Genomic DNA, 23,210 nt, shown 5'->3' with positions numbered 1-23,210 from the left:
ACCGACCAGAGAACACCTTTTATGAGTAAGGTGATGGGGGAGTTATGCAAGGTCCTGCAAATCTCCCAACTGAGAACTTCAGTGTACAATCCTCAGACAGATGGCCTTAATAAAAACCACCATGGTTTTAATAAACCATCTAATTAAAGATGGTTTAATAAAGCGCTAAAGAGTATGCTGAGGAAGGCCATAGTAAAGGATGGTAGAGACTGGGACTGTCTCTTACCGTATCTGTTATTCTCCGTCCGAAAGGTTCCACGGTCATCTACGAAGTTCTCGCCATTTGAACTTCTCTATGGCCGACATCCGCAAGGTCTCCTGGATATAACCACGTCAACCTCATCAAGGCGTGGCAAGACAGGAAGGTTGTGGACGTTGGAAGAGTCACAATAACGGAAACGCTAACGAAGGCCCAGAAACAGCAGTGTCGGGAGTAACTGCAGAAGAACCGGGATCTGTTCTCGGAAATGCCGGGCAGCACAAGGGTCATAGAATATATATATGAGTGACCGATGATGTTATAAGGAGAGATCTACCCTGATGCTCAATGTATCAGCGTGGCTCTTCTGTGCACGTATTTGGATTTTACATTTTAATTTGGAAGAGGCACAAAGTCTCAGAATGTCCCAAATTATGTGGTGACGACAGATGAAAAAAAATTCAAAACTGTGTAGAACATTAGAAGCCTGTATACAGATTCCCCTGTGAGTCCATACTATAATAATGCTTCACCAGGCACGTACGGTGATATTCTCCCATAGAAGCTTTGCTAGATTACGGCATGCGGTGGAGCACAGCATGATTGTTCTTCTGTTGGATTTTGAAGAATGAATGCAAGACCAAGAATGATCCACCATGTCCTCCATTTACTTCAGTGACAACTGATGGCGGTGTATATCCATGTCATAAATGTCAGAGACATTCCCCTTCACAGTGAACATATCACCATTTTTACTACATATGTTTTGTATGGCCACATCTGTAACTGTAATATTAAAAGTTGAAAAGGAAAACATCAAAATGGCAGAATTCCTGTTATTTGGTTGCTTCATGTCCTAAAAAAATACAATTAAAAGTAATCAAAACTTCTCATGGATTTCAGCAAGATATCAATAAAAACTAAAGCTCAGCACCGAAAAAGCTCTCACACAGGTTCATTCATATAAAAATGTGATCTGAGTTTTATCCAGCAGACACTAGATGGCGCTGTGGTTCCCGGTGACGTCACCGCTCCTGCAGCCTCTAGTCATTAATAGCAGCGCTCAGCATTGCCGGGTGCGGTGGCGCGTGCCTGTAATCCCAGCTACTTGGGAGGCTGAGGCTGGTGGATCGCTTGAGTCCAGGAGTTCTGCGCTGCCCTGTGCTATGTCAATCAGGTGTCCGCACTAAGTTCAGCATCAATATGGTGACTCTGGGGGAGCTCGGAGCTACCAGGTTGCTCTAATGAGGGGTGAACCGGCCCAGGTCGGAAACGGAGCAGGTCAAAACCCCCGTGCCGATCAGTAGTGGGACCGTGCCTGTGAATAGCCAGTGTAGAGCAGCCTGGACAACACCACGTGACACAGACTTTTTATACAAATAGCAAACGCTAATTTTATATCGGGAGATCATTATTAACCCTTAGTCACATCTGGAACAAATATTATTAGATTGCTGGTTTGAAGGTGAAAATAATTAACTATGCAAAATATTACAATTTATATATTTATATACATCCGTGTATTTGTACTTTCTCACTATTTCCCCAGATTCTGCTTTTCTGTCTCCTGATCTCTCTGTGACACTGAGCGCTACTGACACCTACTGGCAGAACTAAGAATAATGCTTCTATCTGTTGTGCAGTACTGGGTGTTACCAGCAGTGGCCGCTCCAGCTCTAAACCTTTAATACAGGACATGAATCACTGATACTCAGCAATTCCCGTTATAATAAGGTTACGGTGAAGCCGTCATCAGAGAATGATCTTTGTGTTTTTTTTGTTTCATGTTTTTTTCCATATAACAATCTGTATTAAAAATAAAAAGTAATATTACTATTATTATTATTTATATTTAGCGCACTATTAATTCCATGGTACTATACATGAGAAGGGGTTACATACAGGATGCAAGTATTAAACACGGTGAACAAACTAACAATGACAGACTGGTACAGAAAGGAGAGGGCCCTGCCCTTGGGGGCTTACAGTATACAGGATAATGGGGAAGGAGACAGTCGTGTAGGGGGTTGCGGTAGCTGTTATGAACTGCTACAAGCACTAAGGAAAGCTAGGAAAACTGTCCCTACAATAGGACTAAGCTGATTCCCTACGATGCAGCGGGCAACCTGTTCCTTGTGAACAGACCCGCCTAAGTCCTCGGCTAGTCTGAACGCAGACCTATAGATATAAGGGAGGGGTCCCTACAAGAACTAAGGACTGGGATATAGATGGACACCTCCTAGCAGAAATTGTAGCAGAGCAAAGACAAACAAACAAAAAGTACTAGTGGTCCAAGGACCAAGCAAACTACAGAGTTAGGTACAAGGCACCTGGCTAGCTTAAGAGTAAATGAAACACTGAAGTCCAGCAAGGCCAGAAGGGCGGAGCTGGATTTTATAGGTAGAAAGTCATGTGACCAACAAAATAGAAAAAAGACTAACAGGAGGGTTCTAACAGTAGCTCCGGTGGTGGTGAGGTGGCAGCCGGGCCACCATCAGGTCATTATTGCACTTACTGCTTTATGGGGTTCGGTGAACAGCAGTAAAGAGCAAGGGCCCGGGCCAAGTTCGGGGCCCCCCTCTTGTGTTTCTACTCACCGGGCCCTGGGGTATCGCGTGCTGGCGTGTCGCCGTATATCTCGGCGCAGGGAGTTTCTGCCTTGGAGCTCTCACGGCTGAATGGCCGTGCAGCTTCGAAGAGAGTCCCTCCGCCTCTTCTGTGTAGCGCTGGAGTCGGCGCGTACACGATGACGTCATCACATACCTGCCGGCATCGAGCACCAGGATGCCAGTCCGGAAGCGGAGCTGCAGGAATCGTATGAGAGGTAAGTATGAAAACTTTTTTTTATAATAGAATTAACTAAATGATCTTGGACTGGGCAGAGCATATGATGAACTGGGACTGGGGAGTGGGCAGAGCATATGATGAACTGGGACTGGGGAGTGGGCAGAGCATATGATGAACTGGGACTGGGGAGTGGGCAGAGCATATGATAAACTGGGACTGGGGAGTGGGCAGAACATATGACGAACTGGGACTGGGGAGTGGGCAGAGCATATGATGAACTGGGACTGAGGAGTGGGCAGAGCATATGATGAAGTGGGACTGGGGAGTCGGCAGAGCATATGATAAACTGGGACTGGGCAGAGCATATGACGAACTGGGACTGGGGAGTGGGCAGAGCATATGACGAACTGGGACTGGGGAGTGGGCAGAGCATATGATGAACTGGGACTGGGGAGTGGGCAGAGCATATGATGAACTGGGACTGGGGAGTGGGCAGAGCATATGATGAACTGGGACTGGGGAGTGGGCAGAGCATATGATGAACTGGGACTGGCAGAGCAGATGATGAACTGGGACTAGGGGGTGGGCAGAGCATATGACGAACTGGGACTGGGGAGTGGGCAGAGCATATGATAAACTGGGACTGGGGAGTGGGCAGAACATATGAAGAACTGGGACTGGGGAGTGGGCAGAGCATATGATGAACTGGGACTGAGGAGTGGGCAGAGCATATGATGAACTGGGACTGGGGAGTCGGCAGAGCATATGATAAACTGGGACTGGGCAGAGCATATGACGAACTGGGACTGGGGAGTGGGCAGAGCATATGATGAACTGGAACTGGGGAGTGGGCAGAGCATATGATGAACTGGGGCTGGGTAGTCGGCAGAGCACATGATGAAGTGTGAGTCGGGGGTGGGGAGAGTACTTGAAAATGATGAATTAGGAGTGAGGGGAGCACACGAAGAATAGGGGTGGGGAGAGCAACTGATGAATTGGGAGTGGGGAGAGCAAATTAATTGGGAGTGGGGATAGGGAGAGCAAATAATGAATTGAGGGTGGGGTAGCGCAAATAATGAATTGAGGGTGGGGGACAACAAATTATGAATTGGGATGGGTAAAAGTAAATGATGATGCAGTGGGAGTGGGAGAGAGTGAGGACATGACAAAATGAATTATAATAGGGCCTGGCCAGAAAAGTCTACCTTGTCCTGGTGGCGGCTTAAAAAATCTTTTGGCCAAACAAAAGTTGCTGGTTATGTGATATGGTGTTTGATAGGAACTGTTAATGTGTGATTGGTGAGGACGAGGTGCAGAAGTGGAGTTTTTCCAAGAGTGGGCGGTGTGACTGTGACAGGTTTGAGGGATGGAGGTGGAGCTGGGGTGGAGGCGGAGTCTCAAGGGGGCCTGAAAATTTTGCCAGTATGGGGCCCTGAAATTCCTATTGGCAGCCCTGCATTGCAGGCAGGGCAGGCGGCAGCACTCGGTGCACTCGGGCAAGTGCCGGGGCCCTGGACCATTAGAGGGGCCCACTCACTGTCGCGGCTCGGCGAAGCTTCCCCTGCATCTGTGCAGGACCACCAGCACTGCTTGAATGCCGGCATTTCACCAGACATGGCCCCGCGCAGTGCGCTGTGCGGCTGTGTCTGGTAGTAATGACACGACAGGGGCGACACTGCATCTTTAATTGTGCTGGTGTGTCGCCCCTGCGACATCATTACTAGCAGACACAGCCACACAGCGCACTGCCATGTCTGGTGAAGTGCCGGCAATCAAGCAGCGCCGGCGGTCCTGCACAGATGCCGGGGAAGCGGCATGTGATGTCTGTGATGGCCCTGCACAGCCACATACCAGAGGAGCTGGACGGGACACAGGCAGGGGCAGGTGAGTTAGGCTTGTTGCCAGCTTCTCCAATCCCCATATTAAAAATATTTCTAATGTGTGTGTGTGCGCATGTATGATTTAAATATCTGTGTATGTCAGTGTGTATGACTGTGTGTATATACTTATGTCCGTTTTATATGTGTTTTTAAGAATTTGTGTTCAAATGTGTATGCATCTGTGTATGTGCGTGTCTGCGTATTGCATGTGTGCATATCTGTGTAACATGTGCATGTGTGTACAGTGGGGGAAATAAGTATTTGTTCTCTTGCTGCTTTTGTAAGTTTGCCCACTGACAAAGACATGAAAAGTCTAATATCCAAAAAAAATCAAGAAAATCACATTGTATAAATTAGATAATCTTTTTTGCATATTACAGTGAGAAATAAGTATTTGATCCCCTACAAACCAATATGAGTTCTGGCTCCTGCAGACCAGTTAGACGCTCCTAATCAACTCGTTACCTGCATTAAAGACAGCTGTCTTACATAGTCACCTGTATAAAAGACTCCTGTCCACAGACTCAATTAATCAGTCAGACTCTAACCTCTACAACATGGGCAAGACCAAAGACAAGGTCATAGGCCTGCACAAAGCTGGAATGGGATACAAAACCATAAGTAAGACGCAGGGTGAGAAGGAGACAACTGTTGGTGCAATAGTAAGAAAATCGGAGAAATACAAAATGACTGTCAATCGACATCGATCTGGGGCACCATGCAAAATCTCACCTCGTGGAGTATCCTTGATTATGAGGAAGGTAAGAGATCAGCCTAAAACTACACGGGGGGAACTTGTTAATGATCTCAAGGCAGCTTGGACCACAGTCACCAAGAAAACCATTGGTAACACACTACGCCTTAAAAGATTAAAATCCTGCAGTGCCCGCAAGGTCCCCCTGCTCAAGAAGGTACATGTGCAGGCCTTTTTATTTATTTATTTACAGCAGGGTTTTTGTTCATTTAGCTTCTTGTAGGTTTTTCTGATTCATGGCCATTGTGAAACATACATTTATGTGCTGCATGTATACCAACTTAAATCAAGCTCAAATTTTGTGTTTTGTCTTTGTATTTTTTGCATTCTGTGCAATCCTGGGTGTGGCATCCCTTCCTAGAGCTGGATAATACATTTAAAGCTTCCCTAGGCTGGTGTTCACAGTTTGGGACTCAGTCCTTTGTCTGCCCTTATTCACACATTGAGGTCAACTTTGACACATGGTAAGGTTTTTAATATTAGACAGTGTAGGACCATCCGGAACGGGTTCGCCTTGTCGATCGTGGGATGGCTTATATAGTATTTTTGATCAAAAACCGTGTTACTAAGAACCCTATTTTATTTAAATTTACTTGGTTTTTATTTATTTACAGCAGGGTTTTTGTTCATTTTGCTTCTTGTAGGTTTTTACATGTGCAGGCCCGTCTGAAGTTTGCCAATAAACACCTGGATGATTCTGTGAGTTATTGGGAGAAGGTGCTGTGGTCAGATGAGACAAAAATTGAGCTCTTTGGGATTAACTCAACTCGCCATGTTTGGGGGAAGAAGAAGGATGAGTACAACCCTAAGAACATCATCCCAACCGTGAAGCATGGTGGGGGAAACATTATACTTTGGGGGTGCTTTTCTGCAAAGGGGACATGGCGACTGCACCGTACTGAAGGGAAGATGGATTGGGTCATGTATCGCGAGATTTTGACCAACAACCTCCTTCCCTCAGGAAGAGCATTGAAGATGGGTAGTGGCTGGGTCTTCCAGCAAGACAATGACCTAAAACATACAGCCAAGGCAACAAAGGAGTGGCTCAAAAAGAAGCACAGTATGGCCATGGAGTGGCTTAGCCAGTCTCCAGACCTTAATCCCATAGAAAACTTATGGAGGGAGTTGAAGCTCAGAGTTGCCAAGCGACAGCCTCAAAATCTTAATGATTTAGAGATGATCTGCAAAGAGGAGTGGACCAAAATTCCTCCTGACATGTGCGCAAACCTCATCATCAACTACAAAAAACATCTGACTGCTGTGCTTGCCAACAAGGGTTTTGCCACCAAGTATTAAAGAAGTTGTACAGTACTTTAGATTACCGCCCCCCCAATGTATCCCCCCGGGGCCCCTAAGTCTTTTTGTAATCACCGTACGTTGCTGATAATGCCTGAGAGCGGCGCTATCGGTGGCCGCTCACAGGCATCACGTGACCCCGCGCTGACGTCACGAGAAGTGAGGCGTGACTCTGCGCTGGGGTCCCCGCGGTGGCTGCTGGGTTGTGGGCGGGGTTACCCCCGCGTCACACCCAGCATCCACCGCACGCTTTCCCAATGAATGGGGAGAGCAGAGAGCGCAAGGTGTGACGCGGGGGGGTAACCCCACCCACAGCCTGGCATCCACCTGGAACGCAGAAGACAAAGACCCCCGGCTGCTGTCAGCACTTGTCGTGACATCAGAGGATGTCAGAGCTGGCTGCAGCCGGGGGTCACGTGATGGCTGTGAGCGGCCAGGAATAGTACCGCTCACAGGCATTATCAGCAACGTAAGGTAATTACAAAAAGTCTTAGGGGCCCCGGGGGGATATATTGGGGGGTAATATAAAGTATTGGACAACCCCTTTAAGTGTTGTTTGCCAGAGGGATCAAATACTTAATTTTTTTGCATTTTGCAATGAGAAATATCTAATTTATACAATGTGATTTTCTTGATTTTTTTGGGATATTCTCTCAATGTTAAAATTAATCTACCCTTAAATTAGAGACTGTTCATGTGTTTGTCAGTGGGCAAACTTACAAAAACAGCAAGGGATCAAATACTTATTTCCCCTACTGTATGTGTGCATGTCTGCATACTGTGTGCATGTGCATGTCTGCCTACTGTGCGTGTGTGTGCATGTCTGCATATGTGAAGGATGAGGGGACAGCCTGGGCCCTGTGTTGTATACCTATATCTCTCGTCGTAAAAAGTGCATCATGAATGGTGGTATGTGTTGAAGGGGCCCACTGAGACTCTTTCGCCTGGGGCCCACAAAATCCTGGAGCCGGCCCTGGACAAGCTGTAAGCCTTCCTGAAGAGATGGGTTTTCAAGTTCCGTCTGAAGGTTCTGAGTGTGGCAGATAGTGATGTGTTGGGGCACAGAATTCCAGATGATGGGGGACACTCGGGAGAAGTCTTGGAGGCGATTGGGTGAGGAACGTATGAGTGTGGAGGAGAGTAGGAGGTCTTGGGAGCAGTGGGGTAACTAGAGTCTGATGGGCCCCGGTGCAAGATTTGGACTCCCCCTCTCCACCCTGATTATATATATACTAGATGGTGGCCCGATTCGAACGGATCGGGTATTCTAGAATAGGTATGCGGCCGACGGGGCGCAATTAGCAGAGGGGCGTTTAAATTTGGCGCCCAAATCACTGATTGGTCGCGTTAGGCAACCGTGACCAATCAGCAAAGCGGTGTTTAAATTTGGCGGCAATATCGGTGATTGGTCGCGGGCGGCGGCCGCGACCAATCTGCGAACCGTGTTAGTGAGGACTGGAGAGCGTGTTTAAATTTGGCACCAAAATCGCTGATTAGTCGTGACCAATCAGCAGAGCGGTGATTAAATTTGGCGCCAATACTGCTGATTGGTCGCGGCCGCCGACCGCGAGCAATCAGCAGAGCGATACAGAGCGGTGTTTAAATTTGGCGCCAAAATCGCTGATTGGTCGAGGCCGCCGGCCGCGACCAAGCAGCGATTTTGGCGCAAAATTTAAACAACGCTCTGCTGATTGGTCGCGGCCGTCAGACGCGACTAATCAGCGACTTTGGGGCCAAATTTAAACCCCACTCTGCTGATTGGTCGCGGTCGCTGGCCGCGACCAATCAGCAGAGCGGTGTTTAAGTTTGGCGCCAAAATCGCTGATTGGTCGCGGCCGCCGCCCGCGACCAATCAACGAACCGTGTTAGTGAGGAATGGAGAGCTTGTTTAAATTTGGCACCAAAATCGCTGATTAGTTGCGACCGCGACCAATCAGCAAAGAGGTGTTTAAATTTGGTGACAATACTGCTGATTGGTTGCGGCCGGCGACCGCGACCAATCAGCAGAGCTGGGTTTAAATTTGGCGCCAAAATCGCTGATTAGTCGCGGCTGACGGCCGCGACCAATCAGCAGAGCGTTGTTTAAATTTTGCGCCAATACGGCTGATTGATCTCGGCCAGCGACAAGTTACAGTGGCCGGCGCTTGTTACTGCACATCTGCCTCCCATTCAATTGAATAGGAGGTGGATCTGCAGTACCCCTTGGCGGCCACTACAGCTTGACGGCCAAGCATTGCAGGTAAGGACTCCCAGCCTGTGGTAGCCGCCGGCACCGATAACAGCTGATCGGCGGGGGTGCCGCATGCGGGACCCCGGCTGATCATTCATTGATGCCCTATCCTAGGGCATCAATGTCAAAGTAGTGGACAACTTCTTTAAATACCTTTCATGGAGAAAGCCTGAATTTCCCCTATACGTCTTGCTGTTGTGATTGCTACTAGGAAGACAGTGTTGAGAAATATGGAACTTAACTCTGCTTGGTCTAAAGGTTCATTTGGGCTTTTGCTTAAGACGTTCAAGACCAGACTAAGATCCCATGGCGGTACGGAGCACCTGATTGTGGGTTTAAGCCGGTAGATACCCTTTACGGACTTTAATCAAGGAATGATTGGCCAAGGGATAATCAAAGAACGCTCCTAAGGCCACGGCCCCACTATCAGTATTTGGTCAGAATTTTTTCTGAGGAGTGGGAGCCAAAACCAGGTGAGGAACAATCAGAGAAGAGGTATAATAGAAACAAGTCACCAATTCTGCATTTATCACCCAGTCCTGGTTTTGTCTCCCACTCCTGAGAAAAAATGTTGACCAAATACTGATAGTGGGGCCGTGGCCTTAGAATCACTGTAGAATTTTTCTCCTGGATCTCCTTAATTCTTCCGGAATCAGATAGAATGATGGGAATGCATATGCTATGTCCATATTCCAGGTCTGAGATAAGGCGTCTATCCCGGTCAGATTGTCTCTGTGTTTAATGAAAAGAACTCCCTTGTTTTTGCATTTTTTTTTCTGGAGGCAAACAAATCTATTCCAGGGACGACCCAGCGCTGCGTTAACATGTGTAAAACCTCCATGTTCAAAGTCCATTCTGATGGTTGAATCATCTCCCTGCTTAGAAAGTCTGCCACCTGATTCTTTGATCCTTTCAGGTGAACCGCTGAGACTGACCAGACCTTGTTTTCTGCGTAACAAAATATTTCTTCGGATATGGACTGGAGATGATGTTGTTTCGGTTCTCCCTAATGAAGAAGGAAATAGACAGTAGTGGAGTTGTCTGAAAATATTCTAACGTGTTGGTTTTTGAGACTTGTATCTGTAGTGATGTTTACACATGGCGTGATGATCCAAGGCTTCCTTTTCTGCAGGTTTTTTAGAACCAAGTTAGAGATTCCTTCACCTCCCCTTAGGGGAATGCACACCGGGAGATTTCAAGCAGCTCCCTGCCCGTGCGTGGTTCCAGACCCGGCAGCAGGAAGCCGAGAGCCTCCTGTAGAGGGATGCGGCTACCCCAGGAGCCCCCTAAAGGTATCAGCTTTTGGCTCTCCACTAGAGGAGGGAAGATATGGAACCCCTTGATCCTCCATACTCTTCCAAGTAAGAGCGTCCTCTCCTGTGTCTGTCCCTTAAATGGACAGGAAAAACACTGGTTGGTGGTTGTGGGGAGGGGCTATTTAATCTCTTCTGTGTTCCTGGCACTATCAAGTATAAGAAGGACTACCCCCTGATGGTGTTGTCATGAGGGAAGACCTTGGAAAAAAAGATTTCACTGACTCTGAAAAGTCACAAATTGTTAACAATCTTACAGAGGGTGCAGCACTCCTGAGATTAGCAAGATATTGGGGTGATCACAGAACTGGCAAAAGTTTTGACACCGAATGATTTATTATACCGAAGGAGAGAGAACTTTGATCAAGAAGTTGATTGGAGAAGGGAAACATAAAGAAGTGCAGAAAATAATTGACTGCTTAGCTAAAAATATTTCCAATGTTTTAAAATGGCAAATAAAACCCAAAACACGTGGTAGGAAAAGAAATACTACTGTCACAGCTCTGTTGTTGGACATCAAGGGGCCGGAGGCGCCTTCCCTATCCCTAAAGCTAGGGGCACCCTAGCTATCCCTGCTCCCATGATTACTTCTAATAGTGAAGAAGCCAGGGCCACGTGCCTTGCTGAGCTCCTAAACCAGCCCTTGTTTGTCCCCTCACCCACCCAGGGAAGTGGGAAGTTGTGTAAGAATACACAAACCAGACTAACAAGTGAAGACATACAGGGATAAATGAAAATGCCAATCATACAAATATGCACTCACAAACAACAGAGTGGAACATTGGGAAGTAAGGAAGGAAAAACCAAATAGGAGAGGATGAGGATATACAAACAGACAAATCACCAAGCAACAGTCTTTAGAACAACCTCCTCAAACAACCAACACCTCCAACTCCAGAACCAGGCAGTATGAAACTAACACTGGTAACCCCTGCTTCCAGAGGCAAATATATATATATATATATATATATAGCAGAGGGGAGTGGCCAATACTCAGTAAGGGTAATTTTTTCCAGACCAAGTAGAGGGAAAAAATTATGGAATCACCCTGTAAATTTTAATTTCCAATGCTAACACCTGCATCAAATTAGATCTGCTCGTTCGTCTGCATCTAAAAAGGAGTCCTCACACCTTGGAGAGCTGTTGCACCAAGTGGACTGACATGAATCATGGCTCCAACGCGAGAGATGTCAATTGAAACAAAGGAGAGGATTATCAAACTCTTAAAAGAAGGTAAATCATCACGCAATGTTGCAAAAGATGTTGGTTGTTCACAGTCAGCTGTGTCTAAAATCTGGACCAAATACAAACAACATGGAAAGGTGGTTAAAGGCAAACATACTTGTAGACCAAGGAAGACATCAAAGCGTCAAGACCGGAAACTAAAAGCAATATGTCTGCAAAACAGGAAATGCACAACAAAACAAATGAAGAACAAATGGGAGGAAACTGGAGTCAATGTCTGTGACCGAACTGTAAGAAACCGCCTAAAGGAAATGGGATTTACATACAGAAAATCTAAACAAAAGCCATCATTAACACCTAAACAGAAAAAAACAAGGTTACAATGGGCTAAGGAAAAGCAATCGTGGACTGTGGATGACTGGATGAAAGTCATATTCAGTGATGAATCGCGAATCTGCATCGGGCAAGGTGATGATGCTGGAACTTTTGTTTGGTGCCGTTCCAATGAGATTTATAAAGATGACGGCATGAAGAGAACATGCAAATTTCCACAGTCATTGATGATATGGGGCTGCATGTCAGGTAAAGGCACTGGGGAGATGGCTGTCATTACATCTTCAATAAATGCCCAAGTTTACATTGATATTTTGGACAGTTTTCTTATCCCATCAATTGAAAGGATGTTTGGGGATGACGACATCATTTTGCAAGATGATAATGCATCCTGCCATAGAGCAAAAACTGTGAAAACATTCCTTGAAAGAAGACACATAAGGTCAATGTCATGGCCTGCAAATAGTCCGGATCTTAATCCAATTGAAAATCTTTCATGGAAGTTGAAGAAAATGGTCCATGACAAGGCTCCAACCTACAAAGCTGATCTGGCAACAGCAATCAGAGAAAGTTGGAGCCAGATTGATGAAGAGTACTGTTTGTCACTCATTAAGTCCATGCCTCAGAGACTGCAAGCTGTTATTAAAGCCAGAGGTGGTGCAACAAAATACTAGTGATGTATTGGAGTGTTCTTTTGTTTTTGTCTTTCATGATTCCACAATTTTTCCTCAGAATTGAGTGATTCCATAATTTTTTCCCTCTGCTTGGTCTGAAAAAAATTACCCTTACTGAGTACCACATTTTTTATCTTGATTTCTTTTAGTGTTTCTTAAAGCCATAAAGTTGTCATTTGAAATGAGTTTAGTTTTGTGCCATGTCTGTGATCTGCTTTTTTTCAACAACATTAAACAACTGAATGAACATCCTCCGAGCCCGGTAATTCCTGGCAAAAGTTATGGGGTTGTATAAGAGGTCCGAGAGCTGCAGCTCTGGCCGCCCTGAAGAAGGCTCTGGCTTCCGGAGGATACACTGTAGAGAAGAATAACAGCGGCCTGAAGCTGGCCACAAAGGCTCAGGTCACCCAAGCTGAAGGGCAGCAACTCCCCCGAATCCTTCAAGCTGAACAAGAAACAAGGCGGCCGAAAAGAAGCCTCTGTCTGGGCTAAGTCTTAGAAAGAAGCAACCAAGCAAGTAGACAAATTTCTGAAGAAGGCCAAGAAGGTTCCAACCTTGGCCTAGGAGAGCATGGAAAAAAAGGCAAAGAAAGCCACCATAAAACCAAATGCTGCTCCGAAGCCCAAGAAGGTGAAGACCAGTCCGGCTAAGAAGGCGGCTAAAGACAAGAAGCCTTAGCTAAGAAATAAACTGTAGCTGCCCCGACCTTCTCCCATAAAGGCTCTTTTCAGTCAGAGCCACACTTTGTCCCGGCAGAGCTGTGTGATCAGTGTCCGAGTGTCCCCCGCTGCTTCCGTCAGCAGCACCATTATAGCAGTGTACGGGGATATGGAAGCACAATGACATCGGAGGCCGCAACTGCAGAAGTCTCATGTAGACATGATGTGACCCTTTCATGCGTTAGCGCAGCCTGTAACCAGTGTGAACTGCGGACACCCAGCAGCACTTCATGGAGGAGTGAACCATGAGATTACTATGAGTTGTGCGGAGCTCACTTTGCTTAATGATTGGTCACAGACATCAGGGGCTGAAATAGCCAATGGAGTGTAGGGGCGTGCTTCACGTGAACTAATGAGGACGAGCACACGAGTATAAATACCCTGTTCTTGTTGTTCCTCTCATTACATCTGTGTATGTCTCTACAGAGCTATGGCCAGAACTAAGCAGACCGCCCATAAATCCACTGGAGGGAAAGCTCCCCGCAAGAAGCTGACTTAAGTGGTCCGAAAGTTCCTTGAAAGTTCCTTCTGGTTGGATGGATAATTAATTCTCAACCGGTATGAGAAGGATAACCTCTGATATAGGCCTAATGAAATATTTGGGGTCACCTTGCTTCGTGACTGTCACTTCCACTTTGTGCACCTTGCCATCTTCACTTGGAAAGGTTTTTGATATACAGGTGCATCTCACTAAATTAGAATATCATCAAAAAGTTAATTTATTTCAGTTCTTCAATACAAAAAGTGAAACTCCTATATTATATAGAGTCGTTACAAACAGAGTGATCTATTTCAAGTTTTTATTTCTGTTAATGTTGATGATTATGGCTTACAGCCAATGAAAACACAAAAGTCATTATCTCATTAAATGAGAATAATTAACAAAAACCACCTGGAAATGCTTCCTAAGCGTTTAAAAAAGTCCCTTAGTCTGTTTCAGTAGGCTCCATAATCATGGGGAAGACTACTGAATCGATAGAGTCAATGACTGCCTTCTGGACATCTAAGTAAACATTCACTCTCCGGGAGATCCGCCGCTACCAGAAGTCCACCGAGCTGCTGATCCGTAAGCTTCCCTTCCAGCGCCTGGTGAGGGAGATCGCCCAGGACTTCAAGACCGATCTGCGCTTCCAGAGCTCAGCCGTCATGGCCCTGCAGGAGGCCAGCGAGGCTTATCTGGTGGGACTCTTCGAAGACACCAACCTGTGCGCCATCCATGCCAAGAGGGTCACCATCATGCCTAAAGACATCCAGCTAGCCCGCAGGATCCGTGGGGAGAGGGCTTAGATCTGCCCTGGGCACCAAAGACAACACAAAGGCTCTTCTCAGAGCCACCAAATGTTCCCACTAAGGAGCCAATTCCTAAACTCCAGATCCTTATGCTGCCTGGCTCCAGTGTTCTGCTGGTAATAGGTGGAGATGGGCCATCAGCTCCTTCAGTTATATATGTTTCATTCCTAGATTTTAAACTAAATTGTGATTTACAACCATCATGCGCCTCCATTGGTTTCAGGAGTGATAATGGTTAATTGAACATCAATACAAATCAGAGAGAGTGCAGAGATGTCATTGTCTTGTATGAGACATTTTTCAGGGGATGCAGCTGCCCAGGGACTTGTTACATCCAGAGCTCCCCACTCCGTGATGGCCGGTAATGGTCACCGGTTTTGAGGCCACGTGGCACATGGATGAAGGGGTTACTGCCGATCACTAATCCTTTGCTGATTGTGGGTGGAGCCATAGACCTGGTTAGTGCTGATTGGCTGCCAATGAATATGAAATCCCCGCACAACGGCTGATGGTTTCTCTCGCTCTTTGTTCTCCGTGTAACACGTGGTGTCAGGGCGGCGGCTCTTGGGCTGTGAGTGAATATTTGATATAATATAGTCAGCGCTATGTGTAGAGTATATAATACTATTTTGAGGGTTAACCCTAGAACGCATGACCATAAAAATCTACACTTTCACATACCTGGGGCCTTTTAGGCCCGTGTGCAAATAATAAATAAATGAACAACTGGAAATGACAAACAACTATATACCTGAGGAATACCTAGAGTTTCAAAATTCTAACTAAAGTAATCTTGCAGAAAATAGAAAACAATTAACAGGGTGGGCCTGCGAGGCCCCAGGTATGCGTTCTAGGGTTAACCACATCATATTGCTGTATAGAACTCTATATGGAGGAAAATAGTAATAGCAAAACGTTTTATATGGGTTGTTAATGCACTACATGGAATGAGGCATACAGCATTATTTGGTGGTGTACAGAACATTTTTGGGGAGAATACAGCTGTTTATAGAGGATATACAGCTCGAGTTACCATCACTATATGGGGGTTACACACCACTATCTGTAGAAGTACGGCAGTATACAGCACTATATGGATGTTGGGTATATAGTGCTATGCGGATGGAGGATAATGAGTTTACAGAACTATATAAGGTGCAAGCAGCACAGGAGTTTAGAGCAAAAGAGCACTATATGGAGGGTATATAGTTATACAAGTGGAATATATCGCACTATACGGAGGTATACCAAAACAGTAATTGTATATCTAACATATTAGGTGTTCTGCGCTCTGATTTTATTGGAAGTTATCAGACTTCTTTGTTCACAATGGATTACATCAGGTCCATCAGTGAAAATTATTATTTATTTATATAGCGCCTTTGATTCCATGGTGCTGTACATGAGAAGGGGTTACATACAAAATACAGATCACTTACAGTAACAATGATAGACTGGTACAGAGGGAGGAGGACCCTGCCCTTGCGGGCTTAAATTCTACAGGATGGTGGAAAAAGAGGAAGGAGACAGTAGGTTGGGGGGTTGCAGTAGCTCCGGTGTTGTATAGGAGGTAGCGGGGTCATGGCAGGCTGTAAGCTTTCTCAAAGAGATGGGTTTTCAAGTTTCGTCTGAAGGATCCGAGTGTGCTGGATAGTCGGACGTGTTGGGGGCACAGAATTCCAGAGAATGGGGGGATATTCGGGAGAAGTCTTGGAGGCGATTGGGTGTGAAACGAATAAGTGTGGAGAGAAGGAGGTCTTGGGAGGACCGGAAACTACGTGAGGGAAAACATCGGGAGATTAGTTCAGAGATTTACGGAGGAGAAAGGTTATGGACGGCTTTGTAGGTCAGTGTTAGTAGTTTGAATTGGATACGCTGGGGAAATGGGAGCCAGTGAAGGGATTTGCAGATGGGAGAAGTGGGGGGAGTAACAAGGAGAGATTTGAATTAGTCGGGCAGCAGAGTTAAGAAGGTATTCGAGAGGTGCCAGAGTGTTAGCAGGTAGGTGACAGAGGAGGATGTTGCAGTAGTCCAGGTGGGAGATGATGAGGGCATGCACAAGCATTTTAGTAGATTGAGGGTTGAGGAAAAGACGGATTCTGGCAATATTTTTGAGCTGGAGGTGACAACAGGTGGAAAGAGCTTGGATGTGCGGCTTGAAGGACAGGGCAGAGTCGAGGGTTAATCCGAGGCAGCGGATGTCCGGTACAGGGGAAAGTGTGATGTTATTTATTGTGATAGATCGATCAGGTAGGGAAGCTACATGAGATGGAGGAAAGATGATGAGTTCAGTTTTGTCCACATTGAGCTTGAGGAAGCGAGAGGAGAAGGAGGATATGGCTGATACACTCTGGGACTCTGGACAGCAGAGAGGTGACGATGGGGCCATAGAGGTAGATCTGAGTGTCATCAGCGTATAGGTGATACTGGAAGCCATGTGTATTGATAAATTGTCCTAGGCCAAAGCCTTGAGAGACTCCAGCAGAGAGAGGGTGGGATGAGGAGGTAGCATGGGAGACGTTAAATGTGCGGTTGGAAAGGTATGAGGAGATCCAGGATAGGGAAAGGTCTTTGACGCCAAAGGAAGAGAGGATCTGTTGTAGGAGGCAGTGGTCAACTGTGTCAAAGGCAAAGGACAGGTCTAGAAGGAGTATAGAGAATTTTCTGTTAGCTTTGGCTGTAAGTAGGTCGTTCGTAATTTTGGTCAAAGCAGTTTCAGTTGAATGATGGGAAAATGAGTAAGAACCAGGGAGCATCAGGTTAGAGACACGTAATGTCTCACCAACTAATCACGTTCCTGTGATCGTATTCTCATGTACAGGTGTGCTTGGCCAGCTCTCCGGGCAGCAGCAGGCGCACAGCGGTCTGGATCTCCCGGGAGGTGATGGTGGAGCGCTTGTTGTAGTGAGCCAGGCGGGAGGCTTCCCCTGCAATGCGCTCAAAGAGGTCATTGACAAAGGAGTTCATGATGCCCATGGCCTTGGAGGAGATGCCGGTGTCAGGGTGGACCTGCTTCAGCACCTTGTACACATAGATGGCATAGCTCTCCTTCCTGCTCTTCCTCCGCTTCTTTCCGTCCTTCTTCTGAGTCTTGGTCACAGCTTTCTTGGAGCCCTTCTTGGCTGCTGGTGCAGACTTGGCAGGTTCAGGCATGATGATAGCAGAATGTTCTCTTCACTGAAGAAAGAGAATAATCCTGCTCCTCCCAGAGCGGCCGTATTTATAGAACGGCCATGCAAATGAGCAATGCTGTCAGATTGCTGTTCCATTGGATGAGAAAGTCATGTGACCAATGTAAACGTAATGATCTCACCCAATGCAGCTGATTGGTGTTTCCACAAGTCTTGTTTCTATTGGTGACTTCAGATCCAGCCAATGGCAGGAGAGGAGGGCGGGGCAGCAGCTTATAAAAAGAGCAGGAGTCATTACACTTCCCACACAAAAAAGTTCTCTATCGGCTGATAACTGTGAGTGCAGTGATGTCTGGACGCGGCAAACAAGGAGGGAAGGTCCGTGCTAAAGCCAAGACCCGCTCATCCCGGGCAGGACTGCAGTTCCCGGTCGGTCGTGTGCACAGGCTTCTCCGCAAGGGTAACTATGCTGAGAGGGTGGGCGCCGGCGCTCCGGTCTATCTGGCTGCTGTGCTGGAGTATCTGACCGCTGAGATCCTGGAATTGGCCGGCAATGCCGCCCGGGACAACAAGAAGACCCGCATCATCCCCCGCCACCTGCAGCTGGCCGTGCGCAATGACGAGGAGCTGAACAGGCTGCTGGGTGGGGTGACCATCGCCCAGGGGGGCGTCCTGCCCAACATCCAGGCCGTGCTGCTGCCCAAGAAGACCGAGAGCAGCAAGTCAGGCAAGAGCAAGTGAGCGCCGCTGATCCTGTATCATCCACACAACCCAAAGGCTCTTCTAAGAGCCACCCACACCGTCACCACAAGAGCTGGCGCTGCTGATCTCGGGGGTGATGATCTGTATGTACAGATTTGTGTAACATCGGAGCATACGGGGGATAAAGCTGCACCAGACAGTGGGTATAATCCTGACACTACTGGGTTGGCACAGTGGCACTAATGGTCTATGACCTGGCACTGACTGCTCCGATATCTGCTCCATCCTCAGCCGCCTGTAGTGTTGTGTACCCCTGTATAGTGCTATATACCGCCATATAGTACTGAAAACCCTCCATATAGTACTGTACTGATGTGTATACTATGAGTGCTGTATTCAGTATCTAATACCCCTATATAGCGCTATATATCTTCAGAAGTGTTCTATATAATTTTATGATGCTGTATATGCTCAGAATTGTCTACAGCCATATTGTGCTCTATATTCCTATATAGCGCTAAATACCTTGCTATAGAGCTACAATTTACCGTATAAACAGTATACACAATATACAGTCTATAACGCCTCATACACTCAGTATAGCGCTGCATTCCTTTCTATGATTGTTTATGCCCAAATAGTGTCATATAGTCTCCATGTAGAGCTTTATTCGACCACACACCGTTATATAATACCTCCATATAGCGCTGTATACGGCCAAACGATGTTATTACCCTCCATATAGCGCTGTATACGGCCAAACGATGTTATTACCCTCCATATAGCGCTGTATACGGCCACATGTTATTATCCTCCATATAGCGCTGTATACGGCCACATGTTATTACCCTCCATATAGCGCTGTATACGGCCACACGATGTTATTACCCTCCATATAGCGCTGTATACGGCCACATGATGTTATTGCCCTCCATATAGCGCTGTATACGGCCACATGATGTTATTACCTTCCATATAGCGCTGTATACGGCCACACGATGTTATCACCCTCCGTATAGCGCTGTATACGGCCACACGATGTTATCACCCTCCATATAGCGCTGTATACGGCCACACGATGTTATTACCCTCCATATAGCGCTGTATACGGCCACACGATGTTATTACCCTCCATATAGCGCTGTATACGGCCACACGATGTTATTACCCTCCATATAGCGCTGTATACGGCCACACGATGTTATTACCCTCCATATAGCTCTGTATACGGCCACATGATGTTATTACCCTCCATATAGCGCTGTATACGGCCACATGATGTTATTACCCTCCATATAGCGCTGTATACGGCCACACGATGTTATTACCCTCCATATAGCGCTGTATACGGCCACACGATGTTATTACCCTCCATATAGCGCTGTATACGGCCACATGATGTTATTACCCTCCATATAACGCTGTATACGGCCACATGATGTTATTACCCTCCATATAGCGCTGTATACGGCCACACGATGTTATTACCCTCCATATAGCGCTGTATACGGCCACACGATGTTATTACCCTCCATATAACGCTGTATACGGCCACATGATGTTATTACCCTCCATATAGCGCTGTATACGGCCACACGATGTTATTACCCTCCATATAGCGCTATATACGGCCACATGTTATTACCCTCCATATAACGCTGTATACGGCCACATGATGTTATTACCCTCCATATAGCGCTGTATACGGTCACACGATGTTATTACCCTCCATATAGCGCTGTATACGGCCACACGATGTTATTACCCTCCATATAGCGCTGTATACGGCCACATATTACCCTCCATATAGCGCTGTATACGGCCACACGATGTTATTACCCTCCATATAGCGCTGTATACGGCCACACGATGTTATTACCCTCCATATAGCGCTGTATACGGCCACACGATGTTATTACCCTCCATATAGCGCTGTATACGGCCACACGATGTTATTACCCTCCATATAGCGCTGTATACGGCCACATGATGTTATTACCCTCCATATAGAGCTGTATACGGCCACATGATGTTATTACCCTCCATATAGCGCTGTATACGGCCACATGATGTTATTACCCTCCATATAGCGCTGTATACGGCCACATGATGTTATTACCCTCCATATAGCGCTGTATACGGCCACATGATGTTATTACCCTCCATATAGCGCTCTGCACCACGTGTTACACTGAGGAGAACAAAGAGCGGAAGGAACCATCAGCCGTTGTGCGGGGATTTCATATTCAGCGCTCAGCCAATCAGCGCTCAGTAGGACTATGGCTCCGCCCACAGGCAGCACAGGATCAGCTCCTCCCCGCAGACACTGGGTGTTAACCCTTTAGTGGCCGATGTTCCCAGTCCCCGCAGAGCAGACTGCAGCCATCCGGGCACAGGGCGGTCAGCAGCCCCTCCCCCAGCAGCAGGAGCTGCGGCTTCTCCTCAGATGTGGGCGGAGCACAGAACTGTTGGGGAGGTTGAATTTCCCGCCCTTTTTCCTGTCATTTTCCCGCTTTTATCGCGAGGATGTTACATCCGGTCACAGAGCTGACTCCTCCCCGGTGACTGCTGCTCGGGTCACTGACAGGTCTATAGTGCTGTATACCTCCATGTACAGCTGTATACCCCCATATAGTGCTGCTCGGGTCTCTGACAGGTCTATAGTGCTGTATACCTCCACATACAGCTGTATACTCCCATATAGTGCTATATACCTCCATATCCTGCTGTATACCCTCATATAGCGATATATACCCTCCATATAATGCTGTATACCCCTATATAGTGCTATATACCCTCTATATTCTGCTGTATACCCCATATAGTGCTATATACCCTATATAACCTGCTGTATACCCCTATATAGTGCTATATACCCTCTATATTCTGCTGTATACCCCTATATAGTGCTGTATACCCCTGTATAGTGCTATATACCCTCTATATCCTGCTGTTTACTCCCATATAGTGCTATATACCCTCTATATCCTGCTGTATACCCCTATATAGTGCTATATACCCTCTATATCCTGCTGTATTTCCCTATAAAGTGATACACTGCTCAAATAAAGGGAACACTTAAACAACAGAATATCACTCCAAGTAAATCAAACTTCTGTGAAATCAAACTGTCCACTTAGGAAGCAACACTGATTGACAATCAATTTCACATGCTGCTGTGCAAATGGAATAGACAATAGATGGAAATAATTGGCAATTATCAAGACACCCTCAATAAAGGAGTGGCTCTGCAGGTGGGGACTACAGACCACATCTCACTACCAATGCTTTCTGGCTGATGTTTTGGTCACTTTTGAATGCTGGTTGTGCTTTCACACTCACGGTAGCATGAGACGGACTCTACAACCCACAGAAGTTGCTCAGGTAGTGCAGCTCATCCAGGATGGCACAGGGGCGGACACAGACTGTAGTGGGCCCCTGTGCAATAATTTTTTTGCCCCCCCCCCTGCCCTTCATAGGGCAACAAAGTTATGTAAACATAACCCCCCATGTGCATCTCTCATCCCCCCCCCCGTGCATCTCTCACCCCCCCCATGTGCAGCTCTCATTCCCCTGTGCATCTCACCCCCCACCCCGTGCATCTCTGATCCCCCCACTCCTAGTTAATTAATTGTATTTTAAAAAAATAAAACTTGTCATACTTACCCCCGTGCGATCCCTGCAGAATCCTGGCGCTCGTCCACGTCGCTGCCACCAGGTTCTCCTGACTTCCGGCCATGTGACGGCGCCGTCACATGACCAGAAGTCAGGGGAATCATGAAGGCGCTGCCACAGCAGCGCTGCACTGCTACACGGAGGAAAGCAGCTCTGAGATGTCCCGGCGCTTACATAGTTTATAAGGCCGAAAAAAGACAAGCGTCCATCCAGTTCAGCCTATTTCTTGTGCACTGCAGCTATTCCGCAGCATTGATCCAGGGGAAGGCAAAAAAAAAACATGCGGTATAGGCCAATTTACATCATTGAGGAAAAATTCACTTCCCGACTCCAATCTGGCAGTCAGATTAAATCCCTGGATTAATTAACTGTCACTAAGCATAAGATGTAATTTTATTGTTCTCCAGAAAGGCGTCCAGGCCTCTCTTGAATTCATTAAGTGAGTTGGACATCACCACTTTCTCTCCCAGAGAGTTCCAGAGTCTCACGGCTCTGACCATAAAGAATCCCCTTCTATGCTGGTGCAGGAACCTCCTTTCCTCCAGACGCATAGTGTGCCCCCTCGTCTTTGTCACCATCTTTGGTATAAACAGGTCATGGGAGAGATCTCTGTACTGCCCCCTGATGTATTTATACATGTTTATGAGGTCTCCCCTAAGCCTTCTCTTTTCCAACGTAAATAGGCCTAATTTTGACAACCTCTCTGGGTATTCTAGTCCCTCCATTCCCTTTATTACCTTAGTCGCCCTCCTTTGTACCCTCTCTAGCTCCAATATGTCTTTCCTGAGCACCGGAGCCCAGAACTGTGCACAATATTCTAAGTGCGGCCTTACCAGCGCTAGCGCTCAGCATGGGGCCGGGGGCCCAGGGCCGGCTCCAGGTTTTTGTGGGCCCCGGGCGAAAGAGTCTCAGTGGGCCCCTTTAACACATACCACGATTCATGATGCACAGATACTGAAGAGAAATCTACTATACACTGCGTTCCAAATTTTTATGCAAATAATATTTTCTCAGATTTTTCCAAATTACCTATATGATTTG

The 23,210-nt window shown here is 46.8% G+C and overlaps 2 protein-coding genes and 1 pseudogene across 2 annotated transcripts; 2 read left to right on the top strand and 1 right to left on the bottom strand.

Moving 5' to 3' along the window:
• Nucleotides 1–13,801: 13,801 nt before the first annotated feature.
• LOC141231503 (histone H3-like) lies at nt 13,802–14,658 on the top strand (annotated as a pseudogene).
• Nucleotides 14,659–17,472: 2,814 nt separating this feature from the next.
• On the bottom strand, nt 17,473–17,814 carry LOC141231515 (histone H2B 1.1-like). Its single transcript, XM_073667713.1, has one exon. It carries the CDS (start codon nt 17,812–17,814, stop codon nt 17,473–17,475), a length of 342 nt encoding a protein of 113 aa, XP_073523814.1.
• Nucleotides 17,815–18,134: 320 nt separating this feature from the next.
• On the top strand, nt 18,135–18,560 carry LOC141231508 (histone H2A type 1). The gene has a single exon (XM_073667707.1). The coding sequence runs from the start codon at nt 18,141–18,143 to the stop codon at nt 18,531–18,533; it is 393 nt and encodes a 130-aa protein (XP_073523808.1). The 5' UTR covers nt 18,135–18,140; the 3' UTR covers nt 18,534–18,560.
• The last annotated feature ends 4,650 nt before the right edge of the window (nt 18,561–23,210 follow it).

Source organism: Phyllobates terribilis, unplaced genomic scaffold (assembly GCF_046119375.1).
Source record: "Phyllobates terribilis strain yellow unplaced genomic scaffold, ASM4611937v1 Scaffold_510__1_contigs__length_1275624, whole genome shotgun sequence".
Classification (NCBI taxonomy): domain Eukaryota; kingdom Metazoa; phylum Chordata; class Amphibia; order Anura; family Dendrobatidae; genus Phyllobates; species Phyllobates terribilis.
The sequence above is the reverse complement of the archived record's forward strand: the minus strand, read 5'-3'. Positions and strand labels throughout refer to the sequence as shown.